At 37.9% G+C, this 23,739-nt stretch overlaps 1 protein-coding gene across 4 annotated transcripts; it reads right to left on the bottom strand.

Moving 5' to 3' along the window:
• Positions 1–10,729: 10,729 nt before the first annotated feature.
• LOC149560068 (putative expansin-A17) lies at positions 10,730–21,519 on the bottom strand. Of its 4 annotated transcripts, none has more exons than XM_089824498.1 (4): positions 21,478–21,519; positions 11,990–12,047; positions 11,561–11,882; positions 10,730–11,039 (listed from the first exon to the last, which is right to left on the bottom strand). In XM_089824498.1, exons 2-4 carry the CDS (start codon positions 11,991–11,993, stop codon positions 10,730–10,732), a joined length of 636 nt encoding a protein of 211 aa, XP_089680624.1. In that variant the 5' UTR covers positions 11,994–12,047; positions 21,478–21,519. The 4 variants fall into 4 exon arrangements, with proteins under 4 accessions (XP_089680624.1, XP_089680623.1, XP_089680620.1 ...); XM_089824497.1 differs by lacking the exon at positions 21,478–21,519 and adding an exon at positions 21,307–21,335 and having other exon boundaries at positions 11,990–12,063; XM_089824494.1 differs by lacking the exon at positions 21,478–21,519 and adding an exon at positions 17,743–17,772 and having other exon boundaries at positions 11,990–12,089.
• Positions 21,520–23,739: the final 2,220 nt, after the last annotated feature.

Here is a 23,739-nt window from a genome sequence, read left to right as displayed (position 1 = left end):
CTGATTCATTTATCAGTACTTCAAATGGTGAACATAAGGCTTTATCATATGTGATCATGTTAAAGTTTTTGTTGACTCTACAATACTATAAAGATTAAATGAAAGACCTAGATCTAACTTCCACACAAGAATGGGAAAAAAATTACAAGAAGATGTAATCTTGAATGTTATTATTTCTAATAGATATGAATAAAATGTATATGGTTAGCCTTTTATATGAGAAAGACAATAAGAGACCATGATAAGGAGTAGATAAGTTATCACCCACATAAGGTAGAATCATATGTCCACCAATGATAGATCACCCTCTATTACATAATGAAGTATGTGTAAGATTTGAAGGATGATAATGTGATAAGTGACTTAAATGTAGAGTCAATGCATAAAGTGGAATGTGATAAGAACTATCACCACCTAAAGTGAAATTTTTCCTACACCAAATGTAAATAAGGTGTAAAATCCAAGGCTTCTCATTCACATACTACTATGTGATGCACTATCCTAGGAAAGCTTAAAAAAACTAGAATTATGAATATTTAGCTACACCAATAGGCCTTCCCCCTTTCCCTTTAAAATTAAACTTAGGGGAATGTACTTAATCTCACAATGCAAGATGGTTCCCAACTAAAGAGAAAATGTAATGCAAGAAATCTCTCATAAAGGGGAGAAAAGGAAAAATAACACATGTGATAAAAGTCCCCTCCAAAAGAGAGAAAGAAAAAGAGGATGCATGGACATAGGACTAAAGACATATCAAAGGACTGCATACATCTTCTATCTACAAACCCTTATTCATCCCTAGGAAGGAAATAAGGTGACATGATATCCTTGATAATGAAGAAGCTCTAGTGTTGTTGATGTTTACGTACAAGAAAAATACAATCTAATGCCTACATGCAACATATGTCCTCATAAAAAGAAAGAAGTACATTAAATGTGTAGTGCCTCTCCCATTCAATTTATGTAAGTCATTCTGATCGAGGCAACCTTGATGATATTTCTTTGTGAGTGATCATGAGTGGTCTACACCCTTGGGGATGATTAGATTTATGTTATTGTTTTAGTTGGATTGATTATGCTTATGGCTGATTTATGAGATTATGATGTGCTAGATCACTGAGGTTTGTGCCAGTGGTTACCAGGATTGATGTGGTATCATGATGTTGTCCCATGATTACCCTGAGGTATGTGCAAAGATTATACTATTTATTATTATGTTGCTACACCTTACTAGGTTCCTATAGTAGTGGTTAGTCATGTATTTGGCCATAACACAATGCCTTTTTATGTTGTTTAACAACTAATATTAATTTCATTATTAAATTCTTTAATAATTAGAAATGAATTATCCATGTTGGATTCATTGCTTATAGTGCTACTGATAAGTACCTTGTTCATCTCAGTAATTTATGCAAAATGGGCTATTTAAATGATTATCTAAATGAAATTAATTAGATTCTTTAATTATGTGATTTCCCATAATTGTCGCTTCAACTATTATTATTGTGCATCTACACTTGATTTTTTTTTTTTTTATTATGTAGGATATATCCCTGGTAGTGGCATATGAAGTTAGTGATTAGACCTTTCATGCTAAGCCAATATCTTCCCAGTATAGGCGATGAATCTTTAATGCCATTGTAATCCTCTAGTAATTGGTAAATCCATATTCATAATGCATTATGTGATTAGATTTGTGAGTGTGTTTTTGCATTTAGGATTCCATAAAGGTCATGAAAAATATTAAATTAAATGATGTTTAATGGGTTAGAGTGATTTTAATTATTTGATTTAATCTTTATTTTATTGCCAGCAATTTTTTCCTAGTTGGATTCCAATTCAATTGGAATCACCTAAATTAATTTGGGTTAAGAGAGGCCAATTAGATTATTTAATTGAAATGATCTAGTTAATATGTTAGTTTGAAAAAGTGCATATATTGCCTAAAAGTGAGTTTATTCTCACTTCTCACTTTGCTATTTGATGGTTTTGGAGAAAATTCCTCCAAAGCCTCTTGTGAGAAATTGGTGTTTTGCTCATTGCAGGAGTTTGGCTTGGTGGTTCATTGTGAAGTTAGTCTCATTGGATTCGTATTGGGATTTTTCTTCTATGCCAATGGTTCATTTGATTCGGCGTCCCTATTATTTTACAATGGTATTTCATGTTTTGCCCTCTTGGCTATGAGGTAGGGCTTTTTGATTTTAATGGTTTACTCCATTTCAGCTTCTATTTCATGTTGCTAAATGTTAAGGAGTGGAGAACTAGTTTTCTCCTCTATTTTTATGCATTCATATCACTCTGTTGGATAGGGGTGAGAATTTCTATTTCATAGAAAATTAGAAATGCAAGTTTAGGCACCATTATGCTATTGGATTTTCATGAAGTCTCTGGATCCATGATTTTATTTGAAATGTGTGATATTGGGTAGATTTGATTAGAGGATTTTCAATTTTGTCAAATTCAAAGATGTTTTAGTATTGGGTGTTTTGGCATTGTAACATTTTGCATACCATTGAGGTTTTCATCCATTTCTTTGTTTCACTTATTTAGAGATTAGATCTTGTAGCCCTTGCCTTAATGACGAGGATCATGTAATCAGAATGGTTATATGATATTATGGGGTATTTTGTTTCCCAATTTGAACTTGTGTTTCCATAGTAGATTTTGTGGACTTGTGTCTTTTGTCAGATTTTCTAGATTGGGAATCTGAGCCTATTTTGTGAACTTTATTAGAGTCTTGGTATTTTGACCCTATTCTTGAATTGAGGTTTCAATTTTATTTTTATCCAAAAACTTTGAGTTTCAAACTTTTTTATTCTTGCCTTAGTTTGCAAGCTAGTAATATTTTGTTTGGATTTTGGCATTGTTTCTGTGGATGGTGGAAATGGATTATGTTCCATGTTTCCTTGCATGTTATGTTTCCCCTTCACGGAAATTGGGTTTCATGTAGAATCCATACTCTTGGATTCATGCCGGTTGAGCGAGCTCAAGATGCTCGGTGATTTATTATTCATTGGGATTCATGTAGAAACTCTACTCCTAGATATAGGTTGGTTGAGTGATCTTGTTATACTTGGTAATTTGATTGTCTCTCATAGAACCCTTGTTGTTTATGATCTTTGTGTAGAAATTTTTGCTATTGTCCCCATTGCTTGCTAATCAGTAAGATTTAGAGAAAGTTGATATGATAGAAGAGCTTCATAGATGGGAAAGGTACATGGAGAGTAAAAGTTTTTATTGGAACATTGCTACAAGATGTAAAGGGAAGAGTATTGATTTACATTTTAGGATGGCTACAAGGGTGAAATTTTGTATGTTTTCTTGAGGACGATTCAAAGTTTTAGTTTGGGGAGAATGATGAGACCAGAATATGGTCTGTTTTGTCATTTCATTTTTAGTTTAATTTGCAAAATTTTTAAAGACTTTAATGTTCAAGAACATGATGTTTATGATGATTTCAGACAAATGTGTGCATAATTACTTTTTAGGATCAAATTCAATGCTATGAAAAGATACGTCATTTAATTACAAAATAGTGAGAATGATGCTTTTTCTTCCTTATCTAGGTTGGGTAGTTCTCCTACAACAATGTGACATAGGGTAGATTAATTTAGATAACATGTTTTGAATAAGTCTTGATGTATGTTATTGTTTTGGAGGTGCTAATATTGTGCAGATATAAAAGAAAAGTCAACTCAACCAAATGGGAGTCAAAGTGATTGCTTGCGTTAATAGACTAGTCTTGAGTGGAGGAAATTTAGGGGTCGTGAGCTCCTAACTTCCTATTCTATTTGGTCCTAGAATTAATAGACCTGTTGTAATAATCAATACAGTCATTTGTTTTGGTAGTTGATAAGTCTTAAATCTAGGAATTCTATTCCCAATTCATGTTTTTAAATAACTAGAAGTCTATGTTCCAGAGGTGCTAAGTTTTAGTCGGTTATTTTTCAATAGAAGAAGTTGCATAGTGTTGAATACAATCTTGCTATTCATCAATATGTACATTTTATCATTATTATGAATAAAAGGATCATTTTATGTTTTCATTTCTTAGTTATTCTACTTCACTTCTCTATAGAGGCCTACACAAGAAGTGAACTAATTAGTTAGCATAGGATTTACATTCAGTTAATAGAACCAAAGTAGACTCTAATGTTCTTGCAACCACTAATAATAGAATTAGTGGAATGTTCCTTCAACATAGGTAGTTGAAGTAATTCTTAGCTATATTTTCATGCTTTATTAAAATAGATTTGATTCTCAGGTTTAGCTTAGATTTCTTGTAGGTTAAGCATTTCAATTTCCTTAGAGTAGTTCTTAAGTTGAGATAAGTTTGAAGCATATATTTTGCAAACACCATTTCAAGTTTATGTCCTTGGTTGATAAATTAAATGAGTCCAAATGAGTTGGGTAAGAACCACTTGAGATGTCCAATCTTGGGTTAAGCAGTCTATGGTTGTAAGATTTTGATTCCTTTCTTTGGCCAAGCATCTATTATATATCAATAAGAGATAGATGCATCTATCCCTAGAAGAAAATTGTAGGGATAGATGCCAAACATCCACAATTTTCTACTAGGGATAGACGCCAAGTGTCTCTTGTCCCCAAGAAGAAAATTGTAGAGCAAGGGAAGGAAAATCACAAGGACATGACACGGAAAAAAAATGCAGTGATCACAAGGGAATGACAATGAAATCCTAGATCTCCACTATCTCCACTAATGTTCAGAGCTCTCCACTCTTGTTCAAATCTCTTCAACCTCTTTCATACATAGCTCTACACAATCGATCAAAACAAATGGGGAATGATTAATCTCATACTTTTTATTTAATAATCCATAATCCACAATCCACGAGATCTCTCTATATATATACATGTACATACATAGATAGATAGATAGATATATGTGTGTATGTATGTATATATACACATATATACATATATGTATGTATGTATACATACATACATACATACATGCATACATATAAATATATACATGCATACATCCATATACACATACATACATACATACATACATATATGCATATATATACATACATACATGGAAATAACAATGCACTTTCTAAGAGTTTACAATTGTTCAACAAAATTTTTTTTTTTATAAAAATATGCACCAGAAGAATTGATAGCTCAAAAGTAAGGACATGATGTTGAAATAGTAAAGTAAGTGCTTAACATGAGAGGTCCAAACTTGAGGGTGTTGACCAATCTTGAAAACTTGAATATAAATGAAAGCTATCAATGATCAAACACCTATGCCAAAGTTACAACACAATATGAAGTTGATTTTAGATATGGTAGAGGCAGAGATTCAGAAATCTGATAATCAAAATTTAGGGCATGAGAGATAAGGAGGAGCAACTTTAGAAAGAGACTATTCGACAGAATCAACAACCAGACAACATAGATGATATTATGGGAGCCACTGGATAGAATTCAGTAAAGTGTTGACGTATGTACTATGACATTGGAATAACTTGTAAGTGTCTTTGAGGGGTGAAAGTACAAAATTGTGTCAACTTTTAGGTTGACTTATCAGAATGACTAAATTTGTGTATTTCTATCTGAAAGTCAATTTTGTTCAAACATATGATCTTGATAAATTTATTCTAGCTAACTTATATATGGTATCACACTTTTCCAATTGGAAATGTCTACTAAATGCATGTTTTATACTAGTTTGTATCTAATTATTAAAGAAATAAAATTATTTCAGAAAACTAACATTGCAATAACTCTTACTATGTTTTATGATATTATTTTAATTGCATATAAACACCATTTTATAGAGCTCAGAGTCAAGAATATTCTTATATAGAGTTCATAGTGTTTTAATTAGATATAGTATATTGTAATTAGAAAATTCTACAAGTATGTATTTTTACACTCAAGAAGATGTCAATTTGGAGGATAAAAAATATTAAATCATATCACAAAAAATTTAAAAATTATATGATGTTCTATGGAGTCTTCTTCAAGAATTTATAATTTTTCTTCCAGTTGGAATAGATTTATTTTGAAAAATGTGGTGGGAGATATTATGATCCTAAACTTCATCGATTTCTAAAATTTTTATTAGTTTACTTTATTTTAAAATTCTGAATAATAATGCCAGTTTTATGTCATTGAAGGTAATTAGTTTTACCTTTGTTAGCATTTTCCTTTGTAAAAGGGTGACATAGGTTTGTGCTTTTACCTTGGGAATTTTTAGTTCAAATATTGGGAGGATTACAATTTGTGCAATTTTTCATGTATTGCATCTACATTTTCTTATAAAAGTGTTTTGAGTATTGGCACAATCTCCCTATAATGATTCCAAGTATCAAATTCTTATAAGAATGTTTCAAGGTTGGGAACCACTTCAAGATCCTTTACATGGTTTAGAGTTAATGCCATTGTGGTAGAGACTTCTACAAGGAAATAAACCTTGTGATTATGACATTTATATAGAAGTAGAACATGCTTCTTTAACTCCTTACACTCAATTCTTCACTAGAGTTATTCTTCAAGTAGTGAGAATAGCTACTAAATATTCTGGGGAGCCCAGGGACCCTAAACCTATGCTACATTTTCTAGAGACATGGGATAAATTATTACTGGCTTTAGTACTTTATAACATTTTGGATCATATAGTGATACCCAAATTAACAACAATAGTAGATACTTGAGATCCTTGGAGGAAGAGTGTGTCAATACATGCATGGTTACATCCTTGGCTTCCATTTTTGGCCCAGCATATGGAGCCTTTATATCAAACCATTCGTTATAAATTGGGAAATGTGCTTCATGCCTAGCATGCAAACAACACATTTGCATATGCAATTTTATCACCTTGGAAAAATGTATTTGATCCTACTAGCTAGGACTAGCTAATTGTTCATTTTATTGTATTGAATCTAATGACAGTTCTATAGGAATTTGTAATCAAGACAACTAATCAACAACTAGACCCATTTAGTTGGGTTATGGCTAGTTTCTTTCTAAAAATATCTACTATGATATGTTTCTATAAAGTTTCTTGCAAACTCTGTCCCTTTTTCCTAGTTTGCATTATTTTTGTGGAGGCTCTTGAGGTAAGTCACTTAGCATGAGTTGAGTGACTTTTATTGTTGTATTATTTAGATTCTAGAAAATAAATGCAGCTGGATCAATTTTGTTGTTGTGCTAATTTGTAATAAGCACCTTAGAAAATATCTTTAAGATATACATGTTCAAAAGAAAATATAAAGAGACACATGTTTAGAAGGAAAAGAAAAGAACATTTACATATCCCTTAGAGAAAATAATAGATCAAGGGCATGGAGATCACAAGGGCACGACATGGCAATGAAGTCACATAGAAAGGGCATAAAGATCACAAGGGCATGGCATGACAATGAAATTGCAGATCAAGGGCATGAAGATCAGAAGGGCATAACATGACAAGGAAATCGTAGAGCAAGGGCATGGTAATGAAATACAGAGATCACAAGGGCACGACAACGAAATCGCAGAGCAAACGCATGACAACGAAATTCTAGAGCAAGGGTGTGACAACAAAATGTAGAGATCACAAGAGCACGACAATGTTCAAAGCTCTCCATGTTCGTTCGGAGCTCTCTACCCTCTTTTGTGTGCAGCTCTACACAATTGAAAGAAATGGCGAATGATTTATGTCATGTTTTCTTTTTCTTTTTTTGTTTCATTATGCAGGTGTCGCAATTATGATGCTAGCGTCAGAGACAATTGTAAAAAAAAGAATATGAAAATCACCACAAATTACACTACCATTGCAAATTGCCTTCACAATTTGACCCCAAATATTGTAGTGTGTCATGCTTGTTCTCTAATCTCCATGTACCCACTGGCACTTTAGGTCATAAGAAAATGCAGACTACTAGTATCCATGAAGTGTCAACCCTTACCACCGCTGCCATGCATCCTCTCTTGAATGTCTTCTTGGGTGCTAAAATTACAATAGATTATCTATGTGTCCCTTGATCGTTGTGCATCAAAACTGAGAATGCACTTGATCAAAATAGCTGTAACAATAAAAATAGCCTTCAAAATCCCTCTTTCCTGTGCACTGTTAACATTCAAACTGAACATATTTTACCATATGACTTGTAACTTAGATGCATACATTTGGACTGTCATGTCTATATGTTCTTCTATCCTCGACTGTCCTAGCATTAAACTGTCAATAGGTCTGCCAAGTTGCTCTCTGCCACCACCATTGCTTTCATCACTACATCAAATAATGCCCGTTTAAAGGAGAAAACACTTATCTTGATTGTTATTTTGTTCATATTGATAAACATGCCGCAAAGTTCTTTTAGGTTTGAGACTATTGTCTTACATACTTCTAGGGCATTGAAAAGAAGGAAATATTAGGGAATAAAGACCCCATCTATTTCCATATAGACTCTGCAAACTCTTTTATATCCTATCTTTCAGCTTCGCATACTGTGCCTCCTTTGTATCATGCTCTTCTCACCATCATCTATCAATGTCACAAGTTCAAAGCCATTCAAAACATGCTTCTTCATGGATGATATCTTAAGTCTTCTAACTCTCCCCGCTAATACCTTCCATTCCTAAAACCTATCCTATTTCTGCCTTAAATAGACTGTATGGTCATGCTGCTTTTCTTATTGATTGCCATGTTTTATGACCGTTTCATTGTTTCATGTCCAATGTATAACTAGATGATGGCACTGAATGCTATCCTTGTTTCTCTTCTTTCCCTTTTCACATGGTGACTATCCACTGTTAATGTTGGATTATTGGCTACTCCTTTGGCCTCACTGTATGCTCTTCATAGAGTAGAGTTCTCTTTAATCTGTCTCTTGGATTATCTCATTTTTTCCTCATGTGGTCATAAGATTGTCTACGGTCCTTATATCTATGTAGTGACCTCATTTTAACTGTTCATGGAACTATTCCATCTCTTTAAACCGTTACTATGTCATGTCGTAGACTACCATTAGGTCCCTGGTATTGTGTACTTTATCGCTCCACTTGTACTATTTTTCTCCAATTCTCCCCTCACAATTTTTTTGCCACTTTCTTCCTGATCTGTCTTCTTGCATGATTGCTGCAAAGGGAAATAACACCACCTGAAACTTGCATGATCTCTTTTGACCGTGCTTGCTACATATACCATGATCCTCGTGGGCTGTTAACAATTTTGAGTTCTGCCATTTATCCTTGATTATGATGAAGCCGTCTAATGGTTGTCTCGTGACTGTCATACCTTAGATGACTAAGTTATTTGATCAGCATGCATTCTTGGTATGACTATTATTCTATTCTGACGATTGTGTCTTCAGTCTTGCCTTTCATAGGCATATCATGACAGACCTACTCATGATAATCTCCTCTGAACCCTTTAACCGTTTATTGGCCCCTCTAGCAGTCTCACGACTATCCATGACTATCCGTACTATCAAGCATAAGACTATCATTTTGCATATTCTTTCCATTTGATCCTCATGAAACCTTACTTACTATAATGAATGCTTTTCAATGATCATTGTAGATTCTTAATTGACAGCTTGGGGATTATGTCCATCGAAGATATGTCCACTTTTAATCCTTCACAAAGACATCTCAATGATACTTCTCTCTAAGACTCATTAGGTTCATTGGAGAAAAGAAACATTTACACTAGTCTAACAATAATGTGCAAACATGCATATTCACTTTAAGTGTGATCTAAATGCCACTCTTTTTTAGAAGTGAGTCTTTCACACGTGTAGAATGTTGGGAACATAGTATCATATTGGTATCATGGGGTTGGAAGTTCTTTAGTACATGTTTGCTGCATATGTTAACTTGCTTTAACATTTGACCCAAATGTTTTTTTTCTTTTCTACTGCTATAATTATAGATTGAATTAGTTAAATAAAATCTGAATTACAAAAAAAAAAGGATCGCATATTAAAGGAGGGGATAAAGTTTGTTGTCCTATTGTGAATTTTGAAGCCTTTGATTATAAGTAAGGGAATCCATAGGTAAGCCTACAATGAACGAACCATTGAAGTCTAGATCTAAGTCAAGTTCTAGAGATGGCCCTACGATCTAGGAGTTTACCATGTTTGTATAAGTACCTTAGATTGTGGCATAGAGTTTTACTAGATCTGTGTTTGGTGAGACAATAAACCAACTCTATATTAGATTAAAATTGTTCAGTCAATTAAAATAAGAATAATTAAATTTTAATAGCAATTGGGTTTGTTATTGGCATAAAATATTAACATATGTAATATGTTTACATTTATGCAATTCATCTTTGTTATTTATCTTTAATCTGAAATTCAGTAGATTTAAATTATATCTAGATAATCTTTATAAAATTGTTAATTTGAATTAAATTGGAACATTGCTTTCAATTTTTTTATAAGAAACAAATTACACTGTTCCCCTTTATACAAGAGCATAGGTCACTAAGGTCTTCAGAGGAGGCAGGAAATAAAACAATAAATAGCAAGATGCGACAGTTTGTATATTTGAACACACAGAATTTACATCAAAGAAGTTTGCAGTTATATTAAACATTTCAGTTGCATTAATTCCTTCAAACAATTTTCGCAATACTTGATTTACCAATAACTACAAGTTAGCATTTAATTTGTAAACTGCATTTATTTATTCAATAAGATAGTGGCCTCTCACTAAGCAGTGAGCTGATTTACAAATCTACAATTCATTCATTCTTTTTTAATTTTTAACTGAAATTTTGGGAGGAAGAAAATGTTTGACCAAATTGCCAATTGGAAGGAGCCACATTAGACATGGTGAGAACTCTTCTTTTACTATCCATCACTCTGAATGACAAACTCTGTCCATTCAGATAAGAATTGCTCTGCCAATTGGCTCCCCAATTTCTACTCATTTGTTGCCATCCAGTATTTGACCCTTTTACCCATACTGCTGTGATATCTCCTCTTCCACCCACATTGCTTATCAGCACTAGCTCAAAGTAGTCTATTCCATTTATGCCAAACCGTATTCCACCACTCTTCTTGCAAGGAGTCCTGCAATTCAATTCAACATATTACATCTATAAGAATCTCATAATGTATAATTCACTATTTTCCATAGTTAGACCATTGTGAGGGATGACGGATGACACAATGGGGGCACAAGTTTTTGTTACGGGGATAGAGAGGCTTTAATTTGGAGACAGTGTGGGGTGGGGGAACGGTGGCGAGATAATGGGAGTTGTCTATACTATACATAATGCACTTAAAATGGTAGTTATGAAAATATGTATTGTAAAATAAGATATAAAAATATAAGCAAGTAAATACTTAAACATTGCATTGAATTGGAACACAAATGATTGAATCCCCAATCCTCTAAGAGGGGGCAGAATCTGATGGCACTGCTGGAAACGGGAGACAAAGTCTCCAAGTCTTGAGTGTCCAACCCCAAATCCCTGATATGCCCCGTCTCCACGATGTGGAACATCCGAGACATGGAACAAGAAAAGGGGGGATGCATCTGTATGTTATTATGCTATTTTGTACAAACAAGAAAAAAAACATTTGATTACCTCCTATATAGAACTGGTACAATTCCAGCTTTGTACTTGGCAATCTGCAAGAAGGCAGGTTGTGACATGTCAAAATGTTGGAGAGGCAAATTACACCATCCTCCATCGTCATTTGGCAGAGCATTATTGGGTGGGCAGAAGTTAGTAGCAGTGATTATAATGGAAGTGCCAGCCAGGCACCATTGAGGAACCTTGGTGGCATCACATTGTATTTGATAGCAAGCTCCACACAATGCCCCATTGTTAAACAGGGCACTGCTTAGAGCTGCAGTATTTGTCCCATACCCAAAAGTGTACAGATTACCATACCCACAAGCACCTCCTACAACACATAAAAAAAAAAGCCAACAGAATTAAATTCAGGCCATCTCACATGCAACAAAATAAGACTAACTGCCATGAATTAGTAACAGTTAAATGGAAACCGACCCATGGTTCCAGAAGCATCGGCTCCGCCATAAAATGTAGCATGGGCTGCAGTCCAACCCTGAACTAGTACTGCTCTTACAACAAGAGATATGTGAAGAACCTCCTTATAGCAATATCGTGAGAATGCTCGAAATAACAGAATACAAAGTGATAGCAGAACTCAGAATGAATCTACTGATCGCAGGCCACTTCGAGGGGGTAACCTTCTTTGAGCAAGCTCAATACAATAAATTCGTCCGTGCCCATCAAGGGCCTCAACCTATTCTTATATACTGAGTACGATCTAGAAAAGTAATACTACCTATGCATGTGGGATAATAAAATATACTCACGGGACGACTTACAAAGCATATGCGTCCAACAACACTACTCTGACAAAATAAACAGAAGGAACACACAGGTTCCTAACATCCCCTCTCCCTTAGAAAAAAGTTTTGTCCTCAAAGCTTAAGGTGTGGAAATTGTTGTTGAATCTGAAGAAGGGGTTCCCAGGTAGCATCCTCTGGTTGCATGCCATGCCACTGAATCAAGACCTCAGAGATGGAGCGAGAGCGAAGCTGGCAAGTGCGCTGGTCAATGATTGCCACCAGCTCCAGGATAATGGATCCTTCCGTATCCATTTTAGGGAGAGTAGTTTGTGCTCTGACAGTGGTACCCAGAACTTTCTTTAGACAAGAAACATGAAAGACTGGATGAATGCGGGAAGAAGGAGGAAGTTCCAGTTTATAAGCAACTGAACCAATCTTCTGCAGAACCTTATAAGGCCCATAAAATTTTGGGGCCAGCTTATGACGCCCTTTCAGCTTTAGGGAGGATTGTTTGTATGGCTGTAGACGAAGAAAAACCATATCCCCAACTTGAAATGAGCGCTCAGAACGGTGTTGATCTGCTTGCTGTTTCATCTGATTACGGGCCATGTGAAGATTATCCTGTAAGGTACGAAGAATCTGATCCCTATTGCAGAGAACTATGTCAACTGCCTGGACTGGTGAGCTGTTGGGAGTGTAGGGAAGGAGCACTGGAGGTGCCTGACCATAGACTGCTTCATATGGAGTCATTTTAGAGGCAATGTGGTAAGAGGTATTGTACCACCATTCAGCTAAAGGGAGCCACTTGGCCCACTGATGTTGCTGTTCGGAAGTGAAGCAACGAAGATAAGTTTCCAAGCATTTATTGACAATTTCAGTTTGACCATCAGTTTGTGGGTGATAGCCCGAACTCATCTTCAGTTTGGTGCCAGTTTTCTGAAACAGTTCAGTCCAAAAATGACTGGTAAAAGTTGCATCACGATCAGAGACAATGGAAGAAGGGAGTCCATGAAGATGAAATATCTGGTCCATGAAGATTTGTGCAACAGAGGAGGCAGTATAGGGGTGGCTGAGGGCACAAAAATGACTATATTTTGAGAGACGATCAACCACAACCAAGATCACTGTCTTGCCACCGGATTTAGGAAGCCCTTCAATGAAATCCATAGAAATATCAGTCCAAATCCGTGTAGGGATGGGCAATGGTTCGAGCAAGCCAGGAAGGAGGGTCGTTTCACCCTTGTGGCATTGGCAAGTATCACATTCAGCCACCATCTGTTGAATCGTCTGTTTCATCCCTTTCCAAAAGAAGTTTCTCCTTGCTCGCTCATAAGTTTTGAGGAAGCCTGAGTGCCCTGCTGAACGAGAAGCATGGAGTTCATAAAAAATAGCCTGATGTAGAGTTGGGTTCTGAGGAAGCACTAGCTGACCCTTGTATCGAAGAGAAGCACCATCCCAAGAGTAATGTGGTATAGCAGAAGGATTATTGGCTAGCTGGTGAATGATTTGAGATAAAGAAGAGTCACTGTCATAGCCCTGCTGAACAGACGCTAACCAATTGGGAATGGGCATAGAAATAGCGGAAAGGGAAGCTTGATTATCAAATGTGCGAGAAAGAGCATCTTCCACAATATTCTCCTTACCCTTCTTGTAGGTGATCTCATAATCATACCCCATGAGTTTGCTGACCCATTTCTGTTGTGTAGGAGAGGATACCCGTTGTTCCAGGAAGTATTTCAGACTTTGGTGATCGGTTCTGATGCAAAAATGACTCCCTAAGAGGTATGGCCACCACTTCTGTACAGCATGCAAAATAGCCATCATTTCTTTTTCATAAGTAGAGAGGGCTAGATTCTTACCAGAGAGGGCTTTGCTAGTGAACGCAATAGGATGGTCATCTTGCAGGAGAACAGCACCCAATCCATTGCCGCAAGCATCACTCTCAATAGTGAAGGGTTTGGAAAAATCTGGCTTCGCGAGAACAGGTGTACTGCACATAGCCTGTTTCAGTTGTTCAAATGCAGTCTCAGCAACAGGGGTCCAGGAGAAGGCATCCTTTTTTAACAGAGCTGTCAATGGTGCTGCAATTTTCCCGTAATCTTTGACAAACTTGCGGTAGTAGCCAGTCACCCCCAAAAAACCCCGAAGGCTCTTGAGAGTTTTAGGATGCGGCCAAGTTTTCATGGCATCTATTTTTGTAGGATCCACCCGCACTCCATGGTGTGCAACAATATGCCCGAGATACTCCACTTCCTCCTGGCCAAACACACATTTAGATAGTTTTGCACAGAGTTGATGATCAGAGAGAAGTTGCAAGACAAGCTCCAGATGATGGAGATGCTCAGCCCAAGTTTTGCTATATATGAGGATATCATCAAAGAAGACCAGAATGAATTTCCGGAGGTATGGTCAAAATATGTTATTCATCACTGCCTGAAATGTTGAAGGAGCATTCGTGAGGCCAAAGGGCATGACTAAAAATTCATAGTGACCATCATGTGTGCGGAAGGCAGTTTTAGGTATATCCTCCTCATTAACCCGAATTTGATGATACCCAGAACGAAGATCTAACTTGGAGAAAAAATGAGCCCCATGAAGTTCATCAAGAAGTTCATCAACAACTGGAATGGGAAACTTGTCCTTTATAGTGAGATGATTAAGTGCTCAGAAATCAATGCAGAGTCGCCATGACCCATCTTTTTTGTGAACAAGCAGAACTGGAGAAGAAAAGGAACTGGTACTAGGGTGAATAATACCTTGCTTCAGTAAGTCACGGACAAGTATCTCGATTTCGGTCTTCTGATGAAATGGGTAGCGGTAGGGCCTGATGTTGGGCGGAACACTGCCAAGAAGGAGCTGAATACGGTGGTCCTCTGGACGAGAAGGAGGTAATCCCACAGGTTCAGCAAATACACCAGAATACGTGTCCAAAATGTGTTGGAGATCGGCAAGAGTGCTAGAGACTGCTGATGGCTGCATCTGAATGGAATGGAGCTGAGCGATGACACCATGTGAATTCTTCTTAAGAAGTTTTTCCATACGGTGTGAACTGATGATGCTGAGAGACCCTGGTTGTAAGCCTTTCAAAGTGTGTTGGTGCCCCTCGGCTGAAAACTGCATCCAAAGTTCAGCAAAATCCCAGAGAATGGGGCCAAGAGTGCGTAACCATTGGGCACCCAAAACCACATCACAGCCACCTAAGGGTAAGGCAAACATGTCAGAGCGCATGTTATAATTGCCAATAGAGAGACGCACATTGCGACATTTCCCTTTACAAGGTAAAGTGCCCCCATTGGCAATCATGACTTCAAAGCTAGAGCAGGGATGGATAAAGCAATCAGCCTGTTTGGCTATTCGTGGATCAATGAAGTTATGAGTGCTACCAGAATCAATGAGTATAGTAAGAGGGATCTTCTTGAAGAAACCCTGGACCCGCATGGTTTGTGGAGTAGTGACTCCTGCCAAAGCATGGACAGATATCTCTGGTGGAGCTTCTGGTGAGGGAGGTTCAGGCTGGTGAGGCTTAACCTCATCATCCACTGTTTCCTGAGCATCTACATATTCTTCCAGTTCCGGTGGAGAATCCACATCCAAGAGATAGAGCTTTTGCTGAACACATCTATGGCCCCGAGACCATTTCTCATCACAATTATAACAAAGCCCTTTGTCTCGCCTGACTCGCATCTCTGTTTCAGACAAGTGCTTGATCGGAGTAGTTCTGGGAGCTGGTATGACTGGAGGGTTGTGAGAACCTGTATTTCTGAATGGAACAAAATTAGATCTGGAGCGTTGTAGAGCACTAATCTTGTCTTCCGCTAACTTAGCCAACCCAAGGGCTTCCATCATTGTAGTAGGTCGAAACATTTTGACTTCTGAGCGAAGTGCATCCTTCAGACCACTAACAAAACAACTACGGAAGAATTCATCAGACAAGCCCTCTGTGTAATTAGCTAATTTTTCAAACTCTGTCTGGTATTCTCTTACAGTGCCTGTTTGACATAGTTTAGTGAGTGCTCCTGTGAAATCATCAAAGGAACTAGGGCCAAAGCGCTCCAAAATGAGGGTGCACAATTCTGTCCACATTGGGCCTACATTAGCCTTGATGTACCAACGGAACCATTGAAGAGCTTCATGTTCCAAATGAAAAGATGCAAGGGGGACTTTGTGGTTATCCAAAGTATTATGCAAGCTGAAATACTGCTCTGCCCTATAGATCCATCCAGTCGGATCAGAACCATCGAAGCGTGGAAAATCAAGCTTTGGTCCACGGAAATTGCCAGAAGAGGACCCAGTATCTCCTGAATGGTTTCGGCTCATGGCTGACTGCTGAAAGTTAAGACCCAGAATTTTGTCATCCAGATCTTGAAGTTTGGTTTTGAGGGATGCAATTTCCTCTTCCATGATTTTTGCTCCTGTACGCGTAACAACCATAAAGCAAGGTTTTTTTTTTTTTTTTTTTTTTTTTTTTTTTTTTTTTTTTTTTTTTTTTTTTTGGAATGGGTAGAAGATGAGAAACAAAAACTTTTTTAGTTATGGCAAACTTGGATTTGGGTAAAACTCATATAGGAAATGGGTGTTCGACGAGTGGTGGGAGACTATCTAGGGACAAGGGAAAAAGAAAAATGAGGGTTTCAAGGGTAGGGAGGCGAAATGAGGCGAACAGTCCAAGAGGGATAAGGGAGCAAAATGAGGAATTGAATCTTGTGGCTCAGTTTGGTGGCGATTGGATGAGAGGTGAAAAAGATAGGGCAAACCCTAAAATTAGATAAATGAGGGATTTAGGGCTTTGATATGTAAAATTTGGGGTTGGGTCGCCAAGGAAGGAAGTATGCGAAATGATATTGCAGACGTTCTGCGGAAGTATGAGCAGAAACAGAAAGCAAACAAGGAAGCTACGACTAAAAAACAGAAAAAATTTTACTCTTTTTTTTTTTTTTTTTTTTAAATTTTATTTTTGAACAGTCGACTTAGAAAAATTCACTCACAGACATAACAACTGAAAAGAGTTATTGCAATAACAAGAGATATTAGAAGTGAGAGGAACCTGAAGGCCACGACAGAAAAAAAAATTTGATTTAATTTCCACCCAGCGAGCCCAAGAGAGTGCTCTGATACCAGATGTGAAGAACCTCCTTATAGCAATATCGTGAGAATGCTCGAAATAACAGAATACAAAGTGATAGCAGAACTCAGAATGAATCTACTGATCGCAGGCCACTTCGAGGGGGTAACCTCCTTTGAGCAAGCTCAATACAATAAATTCGTCTGTGCCCATCAAGGGCCTCAACCTATTCTTATATACTGAGTACGATCTAGAAAAGTAATACTACCTATGCATGTGGGATAATAAAATATACTCACGGGACGACTTACAAAGCATATGCGTCCAACAACACTACTCTGACAAAATAAACAGAAGGAACACACAGGTTCCTAACAAGATACCAATGTAAATATCACCATTAAAATCTTCATCATTGCTATATTTGTCAGTTGTCACAGGCTTATAAAGCTTAAAAAATGCAATGACCCTCGCTATAAAGGTCACTAAAAACCCAATACTGTACTGTGGCAATTAGTCAAATAGTTTGCAGACAAGCTCTGACAAACCTACTAACTTACACCAAAACTGAACTGATACCACGGAAAGAGTCCTGCTGGCTCTCTAGAATGGTGTTGGATGAACGCTTTTGATTTTTATTTGAATTTTCTAGAATATATAAATACTTAAACAAATAACATGTAAATGAAACAAACTGAAATTGCCAACAACAAACCATGAATTGCAATCAATCATTACAACTATAGTTTATAAACGAATTGCTAACTAGGCACCTGAACATTTGTTGGCATTTGTATTTACGACAAGAACCAATAAACTTCAACTCCAATTGTGGCAGCATTGCTAGCAGATACCGGTGCTGGTAGTATGAATCCAAATGCTAGACGTCTAGCCAAATTTGCACACAAAACAGGAAATGCTATCCGCCTAATATAATTTGATAGTGATGAATGACAATTCTACTGTCGGCTTGCTTCTTGCGCAAAACTGTTATTGGGGCCCAACACGAATCCACCAATCCCGGTGTTTGTTACTGCTGATGAGAACGTGGCCAGTTCAGTTCGCTAGATTCCCATCTTCAGCGACGTATGTCATAATTTATGCCTATCCCGTCTAGAGAGGATGGACGATTTCACCCCTTGATCATGGTGGGTGGTCCTTGGGTGTAATTGCTTGAAAATGCATGGCAGAGTGATTCTACTCTAGCTCGAGTTCCACCTTTAACCTCTGCCCAATATAATACAGTCACCCGCCAAACTTCAACTTGCGGTACCACGCTGGTCTTAATGTTGATTGCGTTATAATGAGGGAGGCCGCCCTGCCGGATGTCAAAGCTCTTACATGCTCTGCAACTTCCTTACGCTGAACTGGAATGGACTATTAATGATGAATCCTCATTCAGATTTATCGCTGCTGCAGGATATTGTGTGCGAGTTAACAGGATTCCACCACTTGTGATTGGAGCTTGACAGACAAGATTTGACCCGTTTGATATTAAAAACCTTGTGCTCTGAGTCGTGCGTGAATGTGGAGCGTGATTGAGATATGCTGCTTGTCTGCTAATGGGGATTACAGCTTCAGAAATTCAAGAAATTCATCAAACTTGGCTGCTTCTTCCAATTCGATAACTGCCTAGTGGTATCAACCCTTCTTAATTAGTAATCAATTCCCTTCTGAAACTTGCCTTCAATACAGACTTCCTCAATACTGCCCTTGAATTATGATCTGAATCGGATCCTTCAAAGGGTAGTTATACAAGAACCACAAAAAATTGGCCTTGAGCCACAAATAGACGCCCTGATGAAATGACTGAATGTCACCTCCAATCTGCAATAATTCAGATGATATTTCACACCCTCAAAATTGCGTACCTATTGAGAGTTATCGTTCTCAATGGCCAGTTGTGACAATTGTAGAAACCCTAGGTTCCACAATGCACCCGTGATTGAATCACAATCTGAAATCAAAAGAGAGATAAACAACTGCCTGATTCGAATGGAGCCCCGGGGTGCCTATTTATTCTTTTCTCTCCATCTTCTCCAGAGACTTCTAGAACATTTTTGATCTTATCTCTTAAGTGACTTTATTAAATATTTTATAATCCAAGTCACTTTATTAAATTAATTAAATATAAAGTTATCTTTTAATATTTATTTATTTGATAACTTTATAAGTAATTAACTTAATATCATCTATTTATTTAATTAAAATGATTAATTAGTCGTCCTCATAAAATATTCATTATTTTGGACAACTAAGTTAATCAAATTAATTAATCAGACTGCCACCGAAAATTGGGGACATGACAGTCCGCCCTTCCTGAAATTGCTTGTCCCCAAGCAATGGCTGAACCATGAACCAATCAGTCTGCCTGGATCCCAAATGTAAATCTGTGTATCATCCCAATCTGCACCATACTCTCGTGGAGAAAACATTATTACCAACAGCTAAAAAACTGTACTTAATTCCCAAACAACTGACAATTCTGATGAAATCATCTGAAAACCAACTGTAGATGTCGGTAGAAGAAACCATTCTGCAGAACTCAAGCCAACTGAAACATCAACTCTATCAAAACTCAAACCCCTGTCAAAATGACACCTGCACCCAACTGCACTGTAGATATGACAACAGCCATAGGTGCCTGAATCACTACCATCAAATCCAATCTTTGAAAAACTGCTCTAGGTGTGTCGATGCTGCAGGCTGAGTAACTTGCTACTACCAATTTTATTTTCAAAAGATGGTGCCAATCTATCCCCTAATGGATGGTAAGAAATTGGAGCCAATCTACATCTGCGTGAAATAAAATCTTCTATCTCTGTGTCAAAAGAAAAATGATGAGCATACCCTACCGCATAACACCAATAAGAACCTCCAAACTCTACTGCTGGCTCATCATCACTGAATTGAGAATCAACAGATGGCTCCAATTTCTGACTCCGAGTGACTGTAGGTTGGATAGGATCCTGTGCACTCTGCTCAAAAAACCCCTCCTCGAGATCCCTGTGAGGTAGCATAGTAGAAAGGACCCCTATAATCTTCTCAACCAATCTGCGAATAACACTAGTATATCGAATGAGAACACCTTCTGTCACCTTATGTGAGTCCAGACGAATACATGCACTATTCAGAAAATACTCCATGAACGGTTCAGTACAGTAAAAATTATACGAGGAAGCATCAACATACTCCCCTGCACACCACAACTGATCTTCCTGTAAGGGTGGCACGAACAACCGTACCACACTGTCATCTGTCTGCGAAGAAAAAATCTGGAGACTCGACTCTACCGGTATCTCGAACTCATTAGGCCCAGCTACTACCAAATCTTGAATATGTGTGTCAGCCTCAACAACATGCTTCTCAGTAACAACTGCAGGAGTATACTCACCACCAACCACCTCAATAGACAAATGAACTAGGTTTGGGGCTGGTCTTGGCCGCAAATGCTCCAACTCCACGGTCACCTCCTTCAACTGAAACTGCGACCTCTGTAGATCTCGCCGTGTGTCCTCTAAAGCCTCAGTAGTCACTATGAGCTCCTGGGAAAGCTCACTCACCTCCTCTTCACGATCCAAGAGTGCCTCATAGGCTGTACTTCCCCACTCAATCAGGTGATCACGGTCAGCTACCAATCGTAAGTAATCCTGCTTCAGAATTCAGACAGCTTCACACAAGGCATGAATCTCTGCCAAAGAAAAGTAACCACCGTTGGACTCATCCATCATAGAAGTACCCCAACCAGTGACGGCCAACAACTGACGAGCAGTATCAAAATGCTCACAAGCGATAGCAATGTCTCGCTCACCAACTTTCAACTGGCTAGTCACATGATGGCTTTGGCTAAACTGTCTCCTACCAGCCTCTTCTGGTGCTCGGTCTAAAGGAGTATCCTCATTATTATCTTCCATATCTCGTGAATCATCTCCAAGGTCCATATCAACATCCAAAATGTCAAAAGCTGTAGTACTGCTGTCAAGCTCTTCTGTACCCAAAGAATTTGTCAAAGAAGCTGTGTCTTCTAAACTGTCCATTTCATCCTCCTGGATGTCATTAGGGCCAAAATGATCTTGGAACTCATCCGTACACATTGCCAAAAATGAAAAATCTTCAACACCCTCTAGCAAGAACGGTCGTCTGCATATATAAACCAAACCCAACAACGGTGTATAAAAACCAATACCAACATCGGTCAAGCTACTGGCGTAAAGAAAGACAACACCGGGTATTCTGCTAATCAAATCCATGATAGCACTCAAACAAACATTGCTATTATTAAGTGTTAAAGATTTCCAGTTAACTGAATCCCAAATGCTGCTGAAACATTCTCGAGTCCATATCTGTAAACAAGGGACAGCCGGTAACTCAAGCAAACTCCTTACCTGAGTAATGTGACCAACTGGCTCTACAAACCTGTCTGACCTTGTCCTTGTATCCTGGATGTGAATGCTAGATGAATGCGCAACATTATCAGCAACCACATATGACCCATCAAATGTAGAAAGCTGAGTGTCAGACGTGCCAGATGAAACTAAGCTTAGCTCCATGCCATGCTCATTCTCATGTCTCTCCCAGTCCTGTGAAGCCAAAGTTGCTCAAGTTTCCTCAAGCTCGCGAGAAACCTTGTCAATTTCCTCCTTCCTTCTCAAGGCATCTGAGTAGTCTCTGACAAGTCTAAGAAGATGGTCCCGATCTGATAGAAGATGTAGATAACTCAACTTCATTGTTCCCATTCCTTCACTAATTGCCTATAAGTCAAAGCAAGAAGATTCTGCCTGAACTCCCTTATGTCTTCCTTGTGACTGAATCATTCGGATGTGCTCTTCTATCATCTCTTGCATCCTGTCATGATGAGATAAAGAAGTCACAACACAATCTTTGCTTACCTTTAGCTAACTAGTCAACTTATGTGAAGTACTACCAGTCTCAACCTCATGTGACAAAGCATCTAACTGAGCCTGGTACTCTCTGTCAGCAAAATCATGAATGCTCAATGGCTGCTCAACTCTACCAGGTATCTCACCATCAACATTCTTATCATTATCTGAACTTACTCCACTGTAATCATTGCTGGTCGGAACCAAACTACCCTGAGTACCTGAGACATCACCCTTGGGAAACTCGTATTCAACTATCTCAACTTGAGTATCAAGTTGACAGTTACTATCCATTAGCATAATATCCTTCACCACTTCTTCCTGTGACCGAACTGAAATCTCTGACCGATTGCACACTTGTTTCTCGAACTCCTCATTAAGGTTCCTAGTAACATCGCCCACTGTATCAGCTAGTGCTTTGCGAGAAGATTTTCCGAATCAAAATCCAGTTGACTTATTCACCTTAGTTGGTTCGGACAACCTGGCATTCATACGGTGGTGCTTAACCAACAGTTCAGACATGTTATGCCTTATTTTCCTGAGTTCATCTCGAACGTCTGAATAGCCCTCCTTTTGTAGAAAGGTGGGGCGAGTAGGCCTATTTGCTGTCCATGATTTGCACCTGGGAGCACCTTATGAGCCTGTCGCACTTCTATTATCCGGTGTACCTCTATCTTGAACAACTATCTCCATTAAGGTAGTCAAATCCTGTAGTGACTGAGCTATTCCATATTGTCCGGTAGTCATGTTTCTGTAAAATTCTCTGGTTGCATCAATTCTGGGAAGTCTCGGAGTACTCTGTGACTGTCTCTCACCCATATCTCTGCCCTTAAGTGTTGTTCTCCCGAAAATAATATCTGCTACCCAACAGGATGGCAGGAATGCTGCTCTGATACCACTGAAATGACCCTTGCTATAAAGGTCACTAAAAACCCAATACTGTACTGTGGCAATTAGTCAAATAGTTTGCAGACAAGCTCTGACAAACCTACTAACTTACACCAAAACTGAACTTATACCACAGAAAGAGTCCTGCTGGCTCTCTAGAATGGTGTTGGATGAACGCTTTTGATTTTTATTTGAATTTTCCAGAATATATAAATACTTAAACAAATAACATGTAAATGAAACAAACTGAGATTGCCAACAACAAACCATGAATTGCAATCAATCATTACAACTATAGTTTATAAACGAATTGCTAACTAGGCACCTGAACATTTGTTGGCATTTGTATTTATGACAAGGACCAATAAACTTCAACTCCAATTGTGGCAGTATTGCTAGCAGATACCGGTGCTGGTAGTATGAATCCAAATGCTAGACGTCTAGCCAAATTTGCACACAAAATAGGAAATGCTATCCGCCTGATATAATTTGATAGTGATGAATGACAATTCTACTATCGGATTGCTTCTTGCGCAAAACTGTTATTGGGGCCCAACACGAATCCACCAATCTTGGTGTTTGTTACTGCTGATGAGAACGCGGCCAGTTCAG

This window comes from Cupressus sempervirens, chromosome 4 (assembly GCF_028749045.1).
Source record: "Cupressus sempervirens isolate cs-2001-9-10 chromosome 4, ASM2874904v1, whole genome shotgun sequence".
Classification (NCBI taxonomy): domain Eukaryota; kingdom Viridiplantae; phylum Streptophyta; class Pinopsida; order Cupressales; family Cupressaceae; genus Cupressus; species Cupressus sempervirens.
This window is presented reverse-complemented; position numbering and strand designations above follow the sequence as displayed.

Coding starts and splice junctions, on each gene's coding strand:
- LOC149560068 (XM_089824494.1), bottom strand. CDS start 17,772: ATGAAGATTTTAATGGTGATATTTACATTG. Junction 11,883..11,989: donor CGATGCTTCTGGAACCATGG/GTCGGTTTCCAT, acceptor TATGTGTTGTAG/GAGGTGCTTGTGGGTATGGT. Junction 11,040..11,560: donor GTACCAGTTCTATATAGGAG/GTAATCAAATGT, acceptor ATTGAATTGCAG/GACTCCTTGCAAGAAGAGTG.